This window comes from Pyrus communis, chromosome 1 (assembly GCF_041283825.1).
Source record: "Pyrus communis isolate YQ-2024b chromosome 1, ASM4128382v1, whole genome shotgun sequence".
Classification (NCBI taxonomy): Eukaryota; Viridiplantae; Streptophyta; class Magnoliopsida; order Rosales; family Rosaceae; genus Pyrus; species Pyrus communis.
The window spans coordinates 23,159,693-23,176,714 of NC_142565.1; the positions used below are offsets into that span (position 1 = coordinate 23,159,693).

At 37.2% G+C, this 17,022-nt stretch overlaps 1 protein-coding gene across 2 annotated transcripts; it reads right to left on the reverse strand.

Moving 5' to 3' along the window:
* Positions 1-3,963: 3,963 nt before the first annotated feature.
* On the reverse strand, positions 3,964-16,532 carry SRT2 (sirtuin 2). 2 transcript variants are annotated; one of them, XM_088699788.1, is made up of 11 exons: positions 16,350-16,532; positions 15,980-16,022; positions 12,337-12,574; positions 12,092-12,157; positions 11,355-11,400; positions 10,241-10,401; positions 9,806-9,935; positions 7,628-7,792; positions 5,119-5,246; positions 4,550-4,649; positions 3,964-4,469 (listed from the first exon to the last, which is right to left on the reverse strand). In XM_088699788.1, exons 1-11 carry the CDS (start codon positions 16,401-16,403, stop codon positions 4,416-4,418), a joined length of 1,185 nt encoding a protein of 394 aa, XP_088555914.1. In that variant the 5' UTR covers positions 16,404-16,532; the 3' UTR covers positions 3,964-4,415. The 2 variants fall into 2 exon arrangements, with proteins under 2 accessions (XP_088555914.1, XP_088555920.1); XM_088699794.1 differs by lacking the exons at positions 15,980-16,022; positions 16,350-16,532 and adding exons at positions 12,654-12,696; positions 13,025-13,372.
* Positions 16,533-17,022: the final 490 nt, after the last annotated feature.

The window sequence follows — 17,022 nt, forward strand, 5'->3', positions numbered from 1 at the left end:
TTCAAATACGTTTCACAACCAATTTTCACATAAAAAAAATATACCAAACTGAAGTTGGGAGTGAGGGGATTTTGTTTCTACCTGAATCAAGGCTAAAAGGTGGTCGGAGGTGGCCGAAAATTGGCCCGGAAGTCTCAACATGTTGGGGTTTCTTTGAATCCATGACACATTCAAGCATGCAAAGCTTCGATCTGTGTCCAGGGATGGAGAGCAGTTTGTTGGTGGTGCTAACCTCATCCAATTCGACGAGGTTTAGCTGGAAAACATGATGGAGAACCTGCAACTCGTCGGAAAAAATGGAGATGTGAGGTTTCGTCGAATAACACAAAGCTAGAGCGAGGGAGAAAGAAGATAGAGACTGGAATCGAGAGGGAGTTGGACAGAAAAAAAGAAAGAGATAGAGACTGGAATTGAGATGTCTAATCTGGGAGAAGGAAGGGTGGGATAGAGAAGGGAGAAAAAGAGGGAGAGAAAGAGGGAGAGAGTGACGGTGAAGGAAGGAAAAGAGGGAGAAAAATATAGGATAATAATAAAATATTAATATTTATTAATTAAATAATATAATATAATATTATTTATCCTACTTTTTAGTCCGACAGTTCACCAAACGTTTCACTAAGCTAGTCCAACTTAGTCTATTCTAAGCCAGTCCAACTTCATCTCTCAAGTTAGTCTAGTCCGAGATAGTCCGGTACAACAAACGCACCCTTAACTTCCTATAGAATACTTTTATTTTCACTATTCGTGTGAAAAGCAGTTCTAATTGCACCCTTCACATTGTTCAATGGCCCCATTACATTATTCATATTTAAAATTACAAAAATGATGTCGTCATACTATAAAAGTCTTAGATTAAAAAGAAAACTAATGAAAAGTGCTTGAAAACTTTGAGTTTTAATCAAAATGACAAAAATGTGTTATAAGTGAATAACACTAGGAGTGACTTTTTAGAGTAAAAATGTCATTTTCGTTAAAAGTGAACAGTACCGAGAGTGTTTCATTAAAACTCCATGGATTAAAATCTAAAACTTTTAACCTAAAAACAATTTTTTTTTTTCTTTCTTCCAACCCTTTTTGTTCCAACACCATTTCACACGTGACATCAGAGTATAAGTAAAGTACAGTACAGTGGATTGAAAATCATACCGTCAAAGGTAATCTTCAATACCAAGACTTGCCACGAATCCTCGTCGATACGAAAACTCTGCTACTAGAACCTGGAGGGATAAAAACAAGAGTGGGTGGGCCTGAATATAAAGCTTTAATAAAGACCTTTTAAACAATATAACCCCTCGCTGTAATACCTGTATAGGTTCCAGGAAATCATACTACATATAATTATGAAATCAAATGTAAATCAATAGTAAATCCAAGAATATTCCAAATCACTACATATTGGCAACAACAATATAAATCAAGTGCTCATCAATATATGGTAACCCACGAGTCGGAGTTGCCTAACGCAACTTGTACGACTCATAAATCAATCCATGATAACACCTAAGTCGGAGTTGCCTAATGCAACCTGTATGACTCATAAATCAATCCATGACAACATCTGAGTCGGACTTGCCTAATGCAACCTGTACGACAGTGTCAGAGCTGCCTATCATTGCAACTTGTACGACAGTGTCGGAGTTGCACAAAACACTAATATAGTCATGCCCTAACTCAATCATTTCAAATAATACTATATACTCACCTGAACTTACCTATACGTCCCGCATTCACTTTAGCACTTCAAGGCATTCACAACAATTATATGTAGGTAATATGCATATGGTTATACCATAATGCAATCTAAAACTCAACCATATCATAGTATTTTAGAATATACAAATATATATATATATATATATATATATATATATATGAAGTGGCATAAAATGCGTAAATCAATTTAAAAGCATTTTGTGGAACTATCAATGATATACATACGATAAGAGGAAAAGACCCACTCACCTAAGGTCCACGCTATGACTCCCTAGCACGAATATCGAAACGTCACGAACGATCCTCACCTAGAACAATTATTCAATCATGTCTCAGAACTTTTATCAATAGTACATATAAATTACATAAAACACATCTCAATGACGTTCTAGAATGATTTGAGACTCATTGACTAGAAGTCAACCGTCGGTCAAAGATCAACAGTAGGGTCCATAACCCTATGTAACTTAATCCGGAAGATCCGCATCTCAGATTTCCGATCCGTAACTTCCAAAGATCCAAATTTTGCTTCTAAAACATCATACTAAAGTTTCATTATGATCCAACGCTTGGATCTCCGCCAATTGCCACTCAAGTGGCAGTCAATGTTTAATTTTACGCGCTTACAAATCCGATTCAAGAAGATCCATATGTCAGATTCCCAATCTGTAAGTTTCTAATATCCTCAAATATTACATACTATAATGTATAAAAAGTTTGGTGACGATCCAACGGTCCGATCGTCAATTCACACAATGTTCAAGTAGCGGTCTTTATCAAAACTATGCTCAAACGATGAGATTTCATCAATCGCACTTCACCTATGGAATTGGGGTGTCAAACTTAACTTAAAAAGGTCAGGGGTGACTCGGCTCACGAGCCGCCGCCACGCGCCGCCGCACACGGCAGTCGGCCGCCTCAATTTGCTAGAAAATTCAACTATCTCCAAGAATTCTAAAATTTTACAGAAATGAAGATCTCAAAGAGTAGAGCAAATTTTATACTAGTGACCAAGTCTAATTTGGCCGGGAAAGGCTCCAATTTCACTCAAACCCGTCAGAACCCTAAAATGGGTGAACTTCGATTCTCCTTCCTCGATGTTCCAAAGTCTCTACCATTGGTTGGGTCTTGTTCCTGGGTCCAAGGGAAGTTGATTAAGGGTAGTTTTAGGTGGTGGAACTCGCCGGAATGGAGGAATTCCCGTCGAGCACCTCAGGTGCTCCGGTGAAATTCCTCGCGGTTAGGACCTAAAAATCCTTAAATTTGGATGGAGATGGTAGAGGGAAGGTGGTGGAGTAGATTGCAGGTGATGGATGTGAAAAATTCAACTGAAAAATGGTAGAAATTGGTGGGAATTTTGGCCGGATCATACATGGGTGCATGGAGTGCACGGGAAGAGGGGGATCCTCCCTCTTGATTGGCTGCCCTCCTATTCATCTAATTGGTCCCTTGCCCTTTTGTCTGATTGGTCCACTCCTTCCTCCCTAATTTCTAGTTGGTTACAATTCTCACATGGTAGGAGTTTATTTTCCTTTAAATCTATAATTTAGTGAAACAACTTCAAATGTTCGTAACTATAGCGTTATAATCCGGACTCATGAACGGCTTTCGCCTATGCGTTTGTACCAACGAGTATTACACAAATACGCCAAAAGAAGTCATACGTTCCTTTAGACGATGGTCAACAGAAGTCAAAATCCTTGCCTCTAAGGCATTTTCATCAATTCCCTTGATTAAAATAAATAAAAACGAAATTTTAAGGACGGGTTGTCACAATTTACCCACCTTAAAAAAATTTCTTTCCTGAAACTTTGAAATCATTTACTCAACATAATGTACTCCAAAGGATAGGAAAAGGTCTATATACGTATATAATAACATAAAGTTACTGCACTAAAATTAAAACTAAACATAGACTATTTTTCACTTACACACTTGTTGCGTTACGTACCCCGAAAATGAACATATAGCATCTTTGGGTCGAGCCCAGACAATAAATAACTAACTAAATAAGTAAATACAAATGCTAACATAGAATGACTTACTTGTCTGTTTGCTTAACAAACCCAACGAATAAGTCAATGATATTACGATATGCTGCCCGCAATACCAACAACTTACTGTTGTCTCAATAAGCAAGTAACAAATTCCCGAGGGTGCAATATTACCATCTTGCCCCTCATTGAGAAATATACATACATCGTTGATCCAAGTCTCAATCGTGCTCACGCACTACCCTCACGGGTAACATTAACAATAATCATAATTTTTCTATATCATAATTTCAATTGTCCAAATACCTGTTCGCAATACTCATTTTTCAAACATGTCCAATGCGTAAAATCTCTATGCTAAGGCTTAGACAATAAAATCCCTCTTTAAAGCAATTCAATGAAGTCACACTGGCATTTCATGTTCTGGGGTCTATAAACGTCTATGACACGGACACCAGATCATCTATGTACGCGGAGCGAACAATGTTATTTCCTTTTGGCATATCGAACGTTCTCCTTATCTTTCTCGTCCCGCGCAGAAAATCCATTGTCTCCGCATTGACCAGCTACAACTTTTCATGTTTTCATTTCAGAGACTGAGAAACTAAAAGAATTTGGCAGCACCTCTCAATTTCTTGTGGTCTTCTATATCTACTCATAAACCCAAAGCAAGCTTCTAAAGATCAGTACACCTCTTTACAGGTCAAATCAACCAATGGCAGGGACACCGAGGGATCCCATGTCAAGTACTCTAGGTAGAATCTGTAAAATTGCAATGCTTGTTAGATTCTGATAAGCTAAGACCATTATGTAGACCCATCTGCCAACAAGAAAGGCTATACCTCTCCCAGTCGAGCATTGATTTTCAAAGGTACAATATCGTCTGCACGAGTCACTCCTACATTGACAATTGCAGTAGCAGCACCTGCCTCATGTGCAGCTCTGTAAAGTCGGAAAGTCAAAGCTACTTATGAAAAATCCCAAACACAAACAAGAAATACTTAAAACAAAATCAAGTCCCCAGAAAATGAATAAATAATAAGCATTGACGACCTTGTTTCCAATACTCTTATTGTTTACGTACACATGTTTTGCTTTGCTTACATCAGATTTTCTCATCGGAAAACACCGATGTTCTAGAATTTGTTAAACCTTGTCTAGCACCAGAATGGAGAGTGACTAAGGCATAAAGCAACCAACCTCAAGTGATTGTGATGTGTCCCTAATCATTTGCATGCCTCGAAGGCATATACATTTATGGTTTTAAGTTTTTTATCTTCCAAAATTGGGTTAGATTTTGGTATTATAAATGCCCTATGACAAGGGAACCTGGTGTAGAATTAGGACGGGCATACAAAATGATTTGATAAAAAACTAAAGTACAACTATAAAATGAAGGAAAGATATGCACCTGACAAGCCGGTAAGCAGACATGGTCATTAGTGATGATCCTAGCACGAGAAAAGCATCACATTCTTTTGCAGATTGGATTGTCTTCTCAGCTCTGTCCTTGGGGACATTATCACCAAAGAAGATAACCTTGACATTCACCATGGAACAAAAAAGTGTATTGAGATGTATGAAATATTGGAAGCGTACACATCTATTAAGTAAAACGGTGCAATGAAAAGTGGGTGAGAATTCATAGAAAGCACATGCATGACTACACAATAAATAAGTGACTCATTTCCAGAATGATACCACAAAATATGGATAACTGACATATACAATGTTCTAAATTACTTGTGCATTCTTAGAAGAAAAAATAAACCCACGAGAAACACAAGATACCTTCACTTTCAGAAGTTACGACATAAGGTATACAACTCCTATTTCAAGTAATGTTGCATGGTGATCGAATTTCTGACAGGTTCAAGAAGCCCATCATTGCCTATTTATTTCTAAAATGAAGAAATCATAATATACCTACAACCCATATTATTTCTTAAGAAGCAAACTATCTAGTGTGTCTTCTCTTTTTCTGCTTAAAACTCCTCGCACTCTCTCTCTCTCTCCTTCCTTGTATGCACCCTCCCCTCTCTCCTTCCAAAGTCTCCCTCCACAGCACCTACATTCTTCCTACTTCAGCCTTCCTCAGTGCCCAATGGTACTGCCCGGTAGTCTCATAATTCTAGGCAAAGCAGTAGGCAGATCCATATCTAGACACCATCACTAATTCACAGCATACATAAAATGAAATATGACCAAAAAAAAAAAAAAAAATAATAATAATGTTAAGGTGGTGCTATGAGGAGAAACGCAACACGGTTGCAGGTGAATAGTGAGAGGGAGGACGTGGGTAAGTGTGTTAGAGTTTCATTTTCTGGATGCTCCGTGGTTGTATGGGGTTTTGGATTCACATGTCTAGTCAAAATGCATGCTCATGGTCATTGGTGCTATAATTTCTTGCGGTTTCAATGGGGCAAAAGTGGAGCTTTGACTTACTTCTTTGATGACCATAAAAATTTGAGGCTTTGCCTGGATACCATATGTTTGGGTAAGGAGGATAGCTGGGCTGTTAATGAATAATCTGTGGGGTGCAAAAGCTGAGTCTGGTTGTCATGGTATGAGGAATAGGAAAGAGGAAGAGACGGGAGGTGGGTGAGTGGTGAGTGGTGGTGGGAGACTAAGTGGAGGAGAGGGAGAACATGAGTAGGAGAAAGAGTTTCAAAAAACACAATAAAGAACAAAGGTAGGAAAGTAAATTGAAATAATTTAAACGTTCAGCACTTGTTACCTAATTCCTTGGAGCACCATGTCATTATCACGTAATGTGAGAGTTTTGACAGACAGATGACGGAGGGGCTACCGAAGCAAAAACGTAAGTTTGTGGGGGCATTGGATCAATTCATCAACTATAAACCACAGGGTGGCATTAGAACTTGCTCAAAAATCAGAGGTGACATTCGACACATAATATAATAAAGGAGACCACCAGTATTACTGCAATGCTATTTCATTCTCCAAAAAATTTTATTTTCTTTTGAATCCTGACAGTACCTCATAGGATACTTCTCTACTCAAAGCATTACATTAACAACTTAGAACATATGTCTGTAATTGCTTGACTTGATATGAGACTCAGCAATACATGTATATTGGAAATATTTACAGAACTATGGAAAGATAGCAACTATAGGACAAAACCCAGTAAAGACTAATAAAAGGCAATAAAGTCACACAACAGGAGGTAAACATTCCAAAATCCAGATCCAACAAAAAAATTAGAAACCAAAAACCAAACATCTTTCAAGCATTCACTTCCAATGAACTAACTGCGTATATATTATATTTGTGTTTACTAACTACAATATTGCATTTTCTCAACTCAAGGAATCATATGCTTTGGTACATATGAACATGGGTTTGTTAATGCTACTTCTATTACAGTGGTTGATTTGCATCAGAAAAATTTGTGAATGCTTATCTTGCTATATTGTTGAGTGTAGAGAAGTGTAAAGAATAAATCTAATCACTCCCTTGTTGTATTGGAATACATCGATGTTAATCTTCATCACTAAATTGTCAGTGTCTCTGACTTTATGCATACATGTTTGCATTTACAAAAAAACGTAAAGAATAAATCTTCTCACTCCCTTATAGTATTAAAATACCTTGACGTTAACTTGCAATAAACGCAGGGCCCCTAAAAATGACTTTTTTTTCTTTGACTTCTTAAAAAAAAACCGCCTATAGACCTTCAAAGTTCCTCTTGGTCAGGTTCACTCAATATACAAGCACCACTACTGAAACATATCAATGAAATACTGAACGCATGAGAATATTATGCAATTAAGAATGATACTGAAAATTCTTAAGTGTTAATAGAGATTTTTTACAAGATATGAATAACCATTTTTGACGAAGAAGAAATACGACTTAAGTTCCTATCAGTTAAATAAATTAGGCAAATGTCTTACATCAGGTTTAAGCACTCCATTGCACTTTGGACACGTAGGGATGTGAAATTCCTCTTCCCAAAATTTTTCATCAATTTCAATGTCACCATCAGGTCTTTGCTTCATGCCAAAGCTCTTTTGTGATCCGGGGTTACCATAATCCAAACTTTCAATTGCTTCTGCCCACTGCAGTAGAAGGAAATTTACTTGCTCATTAGTCCACCATTCTGATTAATACATGAGTTTGCAACCTAAACAAACTTCACTCCATTATTCACGAAATAACTCAACGAAAAAATTTAAATAAAATTACTTTCTAAGGAGGCAAATGCTTTCTATCTTAAGGATGTCCATAACTTTCTTCAGTTATCGACATCCTATTTCTAGGGTATTATTCAACAATCGAAATCGTTCATTTTTTAGATTCTCTTTCAATGTTTATCCATGCCAAAAATGGGTAAATCAATAATTGTTTAACCGTTTGATTATTTTCATTTGAATTTCAGCTTTATCTATCAAACCGTTTTTCTTTTTTGCACATTTTAGATGATAAAAGTTTTGGATTTGAAATTTTTTGCAGGAATGACAGTTGAAAATTCAATGCAAACGGAGGCTCAAATGTGTTAGGGGTGAGGATTGGAGATCAGGAAGTACCAAAGAGCAACCGCTTTCGCTACCTAAGATCTATCTTGCAAAAGAACGGAGAGTTGGATGGAGACCTCAACCATAGAATACAAGCTGGATGGATGAAGTGGAAAAGTGCATCCGGCGTGTTGTGTGACTGTCGTATGCCATTGAAGCTCAAGGGAAAATTTTACAGGACGGCAATAAGGCCGGCAATGCTTTATGGCACAAAATGTTGGGCAGTAAAGCATCAACACATACATAAAATGGGTGTAACGGAGATGAGAATGCTTCGTTGGATATGTGGGCACACGAAAAAGGATAAGATTAGGAATGAGGATATCCGAGGTAAAGTAGGAGTAGCCGAAATTGATGGACAGATGAGAGAAAATCGGTTACGGTGGTTTGGACATGTGAAACGAAGGCCTACTGACGCTCCGGTTAGAAGATGTGATTACGGGGACAGAGGTTCAGGGCCGAAGGGGTAGAGGAAGACCTAGGAAGACTTTGGAAGAGACTCTTAAGAAATGACTTAGAGTACTTGGATCTAACGGAAGGCGTGACACAGAACCAAGCGCAATGGCGTTCTAGGATTCATATAGCCGACCCCACTTAGTGGGAAAAGGCTTTGTTGTTGTTGTTGTTGACAGTTAAATGAGAATCTAAAATCTAGACTGTTCTGATTGCTGAATTTTACCATGGGATAGAAAGCCTATATATATATATATGTGTGTGCGTGCTCCAGTTTGTGTGGTGGCTCAGATGGTGGGTAGCCATGGGTGGGTAGGGCTGAGAGAGTGCACCGGGTCAGTTTTCAGGCAACAATCTATTCCGCTATCCATAGCATCAAACATGTCAATTTTTTCCGTTCTTTCTCTAGTTGAAAACTTGGAATACTAAATATACTTGAAACATACATCAAAACTTTATAGGTGCACTGAAAATTTTCATTAAATGAAAATGTACAAATTTCTGAAAGGGTGCTTACGGAGGAAGAGCAATTATTGAGTAAATTATAGGGGTCAGTGCCAACAGTTTGGGCACATCAGATTTTACCAAAAAAGAAACCAAGTATTTATCAAAGCATTGGTTGTTTCTCAATAGATAAGACTTTTCCAGGTCTCCCTTTAGAAATCTATGTGCCCCGTAATGAACTGTAGTAATATGTAATATCCATCTACACTTATGGTTCATCTATTCGAATCTCATCTACTGTAGTAATATCCGTCTACACTTATACTTCACAGCCCTTATAAGTTCCCTATTATTATTCCCTAAGTACATTCACTGTCTTCTTTCTCCCATAAATCCTCTGTCTTACAAAATTGTAATCCATTATACTACTTGATGAACTAAAATATCCGACTAAAGTATTTCATTAGGTAGTGCCAACACTGAAATATTCGGTCATTTTTACACTAAAGCAGAAAGGGGGAAAACCCCTTAAAAAAAAGGTTTCAATAACTATAAATCAACGGACTTCATAAAGTTTATTTCTAAATCATTAAAAACAACATAACATTAGAAGTTAAAAACCATGAGTCCTACAATATAAATAAACTGCACAAGACTAACCTTTGGATTAAGGGCCTTAACTTGGTCTTGAAATAGATTCCGGGGGAAGGAAAAACCACAGTCCATACAAATGACAGAATATACTGTTCCATGTAATTCGACCGGGTTACTACCAGCACGGTGATGCAACCTGACATGAGAAAATGAAGGGAAAGAATTATTGATAGTTTAGGACCCTCTTTTTCTTGGAATAGTTTGAATGGAAAGAAATATTCATAGTTTGAGTTTTTGAGAGTCTTTCATTCTGAAATATTTTAAATATCAACCTAGAAATTTGTGTATATAGCAGTATGAATTCCTTATCCAAATCAAAATCCACGATAAATTGATTTCCTCAAGTTTTCTGTAATATAGACCATTAGTTTGCAAGATTTAATAAATTAAAATCAACAATCCTTGAAATACGGAAGGCTCTAGATACATACCGCGACTTACCTATCAACATTTTGTGTAATCATGAAATTTATCCGGCCAGCTTTTTCTAGAGATGCTAAAGAAATATGAGCTGAACCAGGCTCTGCAGCAGTAAATCGTCTCCATCCAGCATAACTCCTTGCCCAATATCGCCTTCGGGTCTGACTAGAACGAAGAAACTCCTGGTCCATCCAGTAAAAGCAGATCTGGAAGTTAGAGCTTTGAGATTATATTATAAAACCGAACAGCAGTAAAGTCTCCACGGAAAAGAAGTGAAAACAAATTATCCAACATGACATATTTGATAATATATCAAAGAAGGTAAAGTTTAAAGATGCAGTTTTCCATTCTATGTGGTTCTTTTAAAATTAATCATTTAAAGACGAGTTTTAGGGATAATGGAGTTAAGGCCTAAGTCACAACGATGCATCGCACGATTCTTTTATTCAGGACTTTGCTCCCAAAATTTCATATGCTGACTAAATGACATGTACAGCCAGTGCAGAGATGTAAACATGATTCTTCTGCTACAAGGCTCCAATTCGTTGTTTGAAAGATAAGTGATTTAAGATTTGAATATATGATCCTGAAAACTTGGTGAAACTAAACAATGTCCCTCATTTAACATAATTACATCATAATACTAATCTTGAGACCTCTCGACCTCTCTTCAGTTAGCAGAAGAAGTAAAGGCAAGAAAAAGACACCTCTCTGTTAAAACCAAAAGATGTATGCAGGAACAACTTCAATACTAGCAGAGGCATATGCTAATCCATTATCTCAAGTTAAGAAATCGATTCACAAACGAAGGGTTTGCTTTTATCCTAGGTTTGATGCATACAGAACAACCATATCAACTATCATCACCACATATTTTTCAATAGACAATGATTAAAAATTTAGGGAACTATAAAATTTAAAACTGATGGTATAAAGAGATTGCATTTACAGCCACCACTCAAATAGTTAATTTATACGTTGAAAACCAGGAGAGTAAGAGTATGAAGGTCTTTGCCTTTTTCTGTTTAGGGTTATCTAAAAAAACAAAGTAATAATCTAAGGTTAAACTGGAACTCTTGTTATAATAAAAACAATGCTATAGGAACACGTATCACAGCACATGCCTTCAGATCACCTGATGGGTAATTGGTTTGAATCCAGAACTATAAGCTCCATTGGGGCTGCCAAAGAAGGAAAACAGTACTGATAGATGAGAAAATTTAGCATTTCGAAACATCAAATCATCAATTATAAATATCATGGTCTAATAATATGCTAAGGCTCCCTGGTAAACCTTGGCTGAAATAAATTCAACCATATAATACCAAGTACGCATTGAGAGAACAGATATTTTGAAATAAATATTAAAACCAACTCTAAACAAAACAATGATAAATTTTCCCTTATATACACAAGAACAGCATAATTAAATACAAAACACCTCTTAATATATAATACATTTCAAAAGAAACCCATAATACGAAGGCTCCTGCAAGTGCATGGTCTGGAGAAGGCAGGATGTACACCACCGTAACCTCTAATTCCAATGACGTGCAAATGAAGGGTGTGGAGAAGGCAAAATGTACACACCCATACCCTTATTCATAAGAGGATTCTGCAACTCAAACCCATGTTATAAGGCCACCTGGAACAAATCCTAACATTATGCCAAGGTCCGCCTCTCTCAAAGTATGTGGACAGAACAAATTCATAAGAATGAAACAGGTAGACTTGAAATGCAAATGGCGCATGTCAACCAAAGAAGTTAATAGTCCAATGAGAGCCTAACAGTTGGCAACCACTACTCAAAGTCATCAATCTGATCAACTGAGAAGAGTCAATAACACAGGAAATAATAAGGAGAGAAAAAACCTTCTGTAGTCGGGAATTCCACATTCTGTGCTGATTCCAGCTCCTGTCAACACCATGAGCTTTGTACTGAACATAGCAAATCACAGATAAAAAAAAACAGAAAAACTGGTAAAGACAAGTATGAATTGAAAGTTTATCTTTGAAGGTAACCGACAGGTATTAAACATCACCGGTAAAAGATATAAGGATTTCCCCAAACAGAAAATGCAACAAGGACGCAAAATAGATGAGGATATTTGATAGACCTTTGGTCGAAAAACTGATAGAGAAGGTTGACATCTTGCATGCTAGGAGGATCAGAATCAGGAACCAACTTCTTATCCCTCACGAAGCTCGAAGGCACTTTATCTTCTCTCCTTGAGGAGGTTCCAGGGACAGACATTCGGCATGAAGTTTGGACAGACTTGACGGAGCAGTCAAAAGAAATGACTCTTGCTCTACTGCTTGGCAATCGCAAATTTGTGCTACTTGACTGAATAATATCTGTATATATAAAACGGTAACCACAATCATATAAGCAAACTTGCAGAGTAACAAAGTCAGACGAGACGAGCAGACTTGCCTGTCATTATATTCCCCAGCAGTTGCGCAGCATTTCTGGAACTCTACAAATATGAAGTAAGCAATTTGGTTTGATCAATCCCAACTTAAACAATTAAAGAAAACAATTTGGGTTCATCAATCCCATGAGATTTTGAAAAAACCACTGGAACCACAACTTTATTATATTTTCCTTTCAATTTTTTCATGAATAAATGTTGATAAACATGAATTCCATTTTCCTTTTCCTTTTCCCTTTGATGAATCCTAGAGAAAACCCAGAAAATGTGCCATAAAAAGAATTCTAAAAAAAAAAAAAAGCCCAGAAATGTGAAGAAAATAAAAATGACATGAAATGCAAGAAACAGAGGAGATGGAAAGAATGGGACTCACTGAAGAGAATGGAATGGGAAGATGGGGAGGCGAGCGCATGAGCATAGCCATCATCGTCGGTTCAATTGAATTGTTTTAAATTTCTTTACTTTTAGATTTTGGGAAATTTGATCGCACAGAAGGAGGGGGATTTTGGGTTTGGGTTTGGCATTGAATTCAACGGTCGTCGTCGACCATTGGTTTCCCTCCATGTTTCTCTCCGGTCCACGTTGCCTACTTCTGCACCTTTCACATTAAAAAATAAAATAAAATAAAAAGACCGATTTGGTATGTAATGGCTTTGCCATGAACGATTCCGCCTTAACGTCGCATTTCCCAAATTGAATGCGACATGATATTATTAGAGACAGATTGCATAAGTAGGGAACCCATTTTATATAAGTCGTTCTTTGTTTCTTGTAACTAATTTTTTAACAATTTTATCTCAAAAATAGTAAAATGGAAGGGTGTTATATATGAAAACTAGGTATGGGAGGAAATTTTCGCCCCGGATTGAAGTAACAAAACCTCCACACACAAATAATAAGACCTCTAATCCCAAAGGATTGGTGTGGTGTTAAGTTCATATACTATGGAAGGGTATGAGACTAACACATGTGTGGTGTTAGCCAAAAGGCCTTTGATGTCTAAGTCACAAAGACGGTAAGAAGTAATAAGGCTGTGGTAAGAGCTTTTTTATTACCAAAATAAACTAGTTGGCTTTGGCTATCTATAGAGAATTGAGGAGTTAAACTGGACGTCGAGGTGCATTAAACTTTTTAGCAAAGTGTTACCAAGTCTACACACCAATGGAGGAATATTCCTTTAAGATTCTTGAAATATGATTTAGAGAGTCTTGCCTGCTAAGAGAATGATAGGTAGGCTTATTGGATATTGGGATAATCTGCGTAGGTCGTGTGGCGATCGACTTGAACTGTTGACGATGAATTGGGTCTGAGTGCTTGTTGATTGTGGGCTTCTAGGCCTTCATAGAGAATGTGGCATGTTAATCTGTTAGGGTTTGACTAACGGTCTACATATTTTGTCTAGAGTAGAGCAGTCATATTTGATAAGTTGTACACGTGACATATTTTTCAATGGTCAATATATTTTATATTCCCACACATATTATTCAGTAAATTAAAAATATTCAAAAAATATGTGTAGAATATATAAATTCTACATGTATTAGATTGGTACGTTGTATTAGTAAATTTTGAGGATAAAATGTGAAAAGATTACATATGTACATACATATATAATAGCTTTAAAATGTGTAATTTTTGGACTCGTTTCCAAAAAATACACAAGAGAAATAAGTAATATGCAAATTTACTAACATGCGCCCAGTAAAAATGAAAAGTCAAAAGAAAAACTCACTTAACGGTATGTTAAAGCTCAAGATTGTAAGGTTAACAAACTTAATTTAACGACATAAGATGGGCTCACAAGATGGGCTGAAGTTAAATGGACTCAAAGATGTAAGTGGTTCAACCTCAAAACAGGGTATATCCACTGTATTGCTCTCAATGTATATTGATTTGAAAGCTAAATAGCGATCAACTAATATATTCACTTTGTTCTCTCTAATTTGTGTGACGACCCGTCCCGAATAAATACATATTTTATCCTCGAATGTGTGAAAATGACGATTATGCCCTCGTTGGCTGGGTGATGTGGATGTACGTATATAGTTTTAAATTATTTTTCCACTGACATGATTAAATTGTACTCGATGTCACGAGAGCGTTGACGTGAGCTAGGCTCAAATTGGAGTTATAACGAGAAAGTTACAAATATTTAGGTTCATAAATGGGTAAATTTTGGACTAATTATATGGGCTCCTATTCTTTTGGGCCTAATTAGATCATATTATTTTCTTCTGTTGCCCAATCCCATAACACACACACGTACAACCTCACCCTTTCCTTCCTTCTCGAATTTTCTCTCGCCCGTACAATCGAGAGACCATCACCTATAACCCTAACCAAACATCACAGATCGAATTGTTGGAAACCACTATCGTATTCCTTGTAACCTCACTAGTTGAGTGATACCTTTTGGCCGTGGAATGGGTCACGGGAACCTGAGATCTCTTGAACTCCTACGAGGTGGTTGTTGCTCCGTCGTGATCGAGGCCTTTTTCCAAGGTTTTAAGGCTCGAGGAAGCTCCTAAACAACTTTATAGGAACCTTAGAAGGGATTTGGGACAAAGTTGACGTCAGAGTAGGTGTTTTCGAGAAGTTCTAGTTTAGCCGGATTTTCCAAGAGTTTTTCCGACCGTTTTCCGTCAGTTTTAGGACTTCAAATAGGTAAGATGATGTTCTCTTGTTGAGAGCTTCAAATCCATATAAAATTCATGAATTTTGGTTGAGAAATGAAGTATTTATAAGCTTTAGAAAATTTTCCAGAATTTGGAGTTGCAGGCGACTGCCAAAGGTGGTTTCCGGTGAGTCACCAGAGAAGACAAGGAATATTCCGTCAACCTTGACGGAATATACTGATGGTGTCAAGTGACTCCATTAGTTTTTAAACGGAATATTCTAATATTTAATGGAATATTCCCTAACGACGTTAGGGATTCCGTCAACGTGCCAGGCATGTGCCTGTGCGTGGCCAGCGTGTGTGGCCGCGTGGGACATCAGCAATTGTTTTCTAAAAATATGGGGATGCTTGTGGTGTTGAGTAGGTCACGATGGTATATTCAAACACCCTAATTAAGCACTTTATCTTATCCCTCGTGAAGCTCGAAGGCACTTTATCTTCTCTCCTTGAGGAGGTTCCAGGGACAGACATTCGGCATGAAGTTTGGACAGACTTGACGGAGCAGTCAAAAGAAATGACTCTTGCTCTACTGCTTGGCAATCGCAAATTTGTGCTACTTGACCGAATAATATCTGTATATATAAAACGGTAACCACAATCATATAAGCAAACTTGCAGAGTAACAAAGTCAGACGAGACGAGCAGACTTGCCTGTCATGATATTCCCCAGCAGTTGCGCAGCATTTCTGGAACTCTACAAATATGAAGTAAGCAATTTGGTTTGATCAATCCCAACTTAAACAATTAAAGAAAACAATTTGGGTTCATCAATCCCATGAGATTTTGAAAAAACCACTGGAACCACAACTTTATTATATTTTCCTTTCAATTTTTTCATGAATAAATGTTGATAAACATGAATTCCATTTTCCTTTTCCTTTTCCCTTTGATGAATCCTAGAGAAAACCCAGAAAATGTGCCATAAAAAGAATTCTAAAAAAAAAAAAAGCCCAGAAATGTGAAGAAAATAAAAATTACATGAAATGCAAGAAACAGAGGAGATGGAACGAAAGGGACTCACTGAAGAGAATGGAATGGGAAGATGGGGAGGCGAGCGCATAAGCATAGCCATCATCGTCGGTTCAATTGAATTGTTTTAAATTTCTTTACTTTTAGATTTTGGGAAATTTGATCGGACAGAAGGAGGGGGATTTTGGGTTTGGGTTTGGCATTGAATTCAACGGTCGTCGTCGCCCATTGGTTTCTCTCCATGTTTCTCTCTTCGGTCCACGTTGCCTACTTCTGCACCTTTCACATTAAAAAATAAAATAAAATAAAAAGACCGATTTGGTATGTAATGGCTTTTGCCATGAACGATTCCGCCTTAACGTCGCATTTCCCAAATTGAATGCGACATGATACTATTAGACACATTGCATAAGTAGGGAACCCATTTTATACAAGTCCTTCTTTGTATCTTGTAACTAATTTTTTTAACAATTTTATCTCAAAAATAGTAAAATGGAAGGGTGTTATATATGAAAACTAGGTATGGGAGGAAATTTTCGCCCCGGATTGAAGTAACAAAACCTCCACACACAAATAATAAGACCTCTAATACCAAAGGATTGGTGTGGTGTTAAGTTCATATACTATGGAAGGGTATGAGACTAACACATGTGTGGTGTTAGCCAAAAGACCTTTAATGTCTAAGTCACAAAGACGGTAAGAAGTAATAAGGCTGTGGTAAGAGC